This window comes from Meleagris gallopavo, unplaced genomic scaffold (genome assembly GCF_000146605.3).
Source record: "Meleagris gallopavo isolate NT-WF06-2002-E0010 breed Aviagen turkey brand Nicholas breeding stock unplaced genomic scaffold, Turkey_5.1 ChrUn_random_7180001955694, whole genome shotgun sequence".
NCBI lineage: Eukaryota > Metazoa > Chordata > Aves > Galliformes > Phasianidae > Meleagris > Meleagris gallopavo.
Genome location: NW_011216419.1, coordinates 7,332 through 9,052, shown reverse-complemented (window position 1 = coordinate 9,052; position 1,721 = coordinate 7,332). Strand labels below are relative to the sequence as shown.

General features: G+C 48.9%; 1 protein-coding gene across 1 annotated transcript; it reads left to right on the top strand.

The window, feature by feature from the left end:
* The first annotated feature begins 409 nt into the window (after positions 1–409).
* On the top strand, positions 410–1,394 carry LOC100543582 (olfactory receptor 5AP2-like). The gene has a single exon (XM_010728198.2). It carries the CDS (start codon positions 456–458, stop codon positions 1,392–1,394), a length of 939 nt encoding a protein of 312 aa, XP_010726500.1. The 5' UTR covers positions 410–455.
* The last annotated feature ends 327 nt before the right edge of the window (positions 1,395–1,721 follow it).

The following is a 1,721-nucleotide window of genomic DNA, read 5'->3' as shown; positions in this document are numbered from 1 at the left end:
GAAATGCTGCAACTTCCAAAGAGGTTACGAGTCATCCAGCAATTGTGATCTTATCCGAGCTGCTGGAACACTGTGTCCTGAGGGAAAGAATTTTCTGAAACACATTTCATTTTCCATCCCCACATGATAGAAAGAAGATAGGAAGAAAGAAGACAGGAGAGCTTCTTTTTTTTTTTTTTACTTTTTTTTTGTTTAACCCCTAACCTTTACTTACCAATTTTTCTTACGGTGGTCCCGGAAGGGTTCTTGTTTTACTTTTACTTTCCCTTTAGGCCCGTAAAACGTAAGGTTAAAAACCGTTTAAGTAGGAATTAATCCTACCTACACATTTTCTAGTGCCGGAGGTCTGTTTATTTACTTTCCTGCCAAAGAGTAAAACTTGAGATAAGGAGTATTCTGCTTTGCTCACTGGTGTGTCTGCTTGCTTGCAGCTGCATACGGTTCACCTGAGAGGGATGCTGGAGGGAAATCTCACCGAGGTGACAGAGTTTGTTCTCCGAGGCTTCACTGACAGCCCTCAGGTACGAGCCCTCCTCTTCACTCTGCTGCTCCTCATTTACACTGCCAGCCTGGTGGGGAATCTCACCATCATCACGTTAACCCAAGTTGACTCTCGCCTGCAGACTCCCATGTACTTTTTCCTCTGTAACCTGTCCTTCATTGACATCACCTACTCCTCTGCAATCGCTCCCAAGACGCTGGCGAATCTGTTAGCAAAGAAAAAGGTAATTTCACTTCCGGGCTGTGCTGCACAATTTTTTCTTCACTCTTTTTCCATCAATGCTGAAGTCGTGCTCCTCGCCGTGATGGCCTACGACCGGTTTGTATCTGTTTGCAACCCACTGCGCTATGCGCTCCTTATGTCCAGACAGGAGTGCTCCCGGTTGGTCTCTGTCTCGTACCTGTGTGGATGCATCAGTTCAGTTGCCCACACAGCTTCCCTGTTCAGCCTGTCCTTCTGCAGGTCCCGTGTCATCGATCACTTTTTCTGCGACATCCCCGCGCTGCAGCAGCTCTCCTGCTCTGACACGCGCTTTGCTCACAGGGTGCACGTGGCCTTTGCTGCAGCAGCAGGCTCGGGCACTGTCAGCGCCATCCTCATCTCTTACCTGTGCATCATCTTCGCTGTCCTGCAGATTCGCGCTGCCCGAGACAGGTGGAAAGCTTTTTCCACCTGTGCCTCCCACCTGTCTGCTGTCACCCTGTTTTATGGGACTCTCTTCTTCATCTACTTAAGATCCGTGCCCAGCAGCTCTGCTAACCAGTGCAAAGTGGCAGCTGTGTTTTACACGCTGGTAATCCCTGCAGTGAACCCCCTGATTTACAGCCTGAGGAACAGGGAGGTGAAGGACGCCCTGAGGAGGGTGATACTGAAAGCACTTGTTCATAAGTAAAATCCTCTGACGGTACAAATCTGAAGGTGTGTAAGATTAGCAGGTGACAACACAGAGTATAACTCGAGACTTGTCAAAAACAGCAGGGATCCTCAATGAGATGGCACGCTGCTCTTTCATTTTCCTTGGCTTAGAGCTTAGGAAGTAAGTCAGCAGAGGGAAAATCCAACCACAGTATTTTCACCCATCAGTTGCCTTCACTGCCAGAAAATGTTAGTTGGGGTCCTGAGGGACAGATCCCAGCTTCCTCCCACAGACTCGCTGCGGTCTCCACAACTCCAGCTATGGTCCTGAGAAATACAGCGGGAGAAATAAGGACTCGGGGTG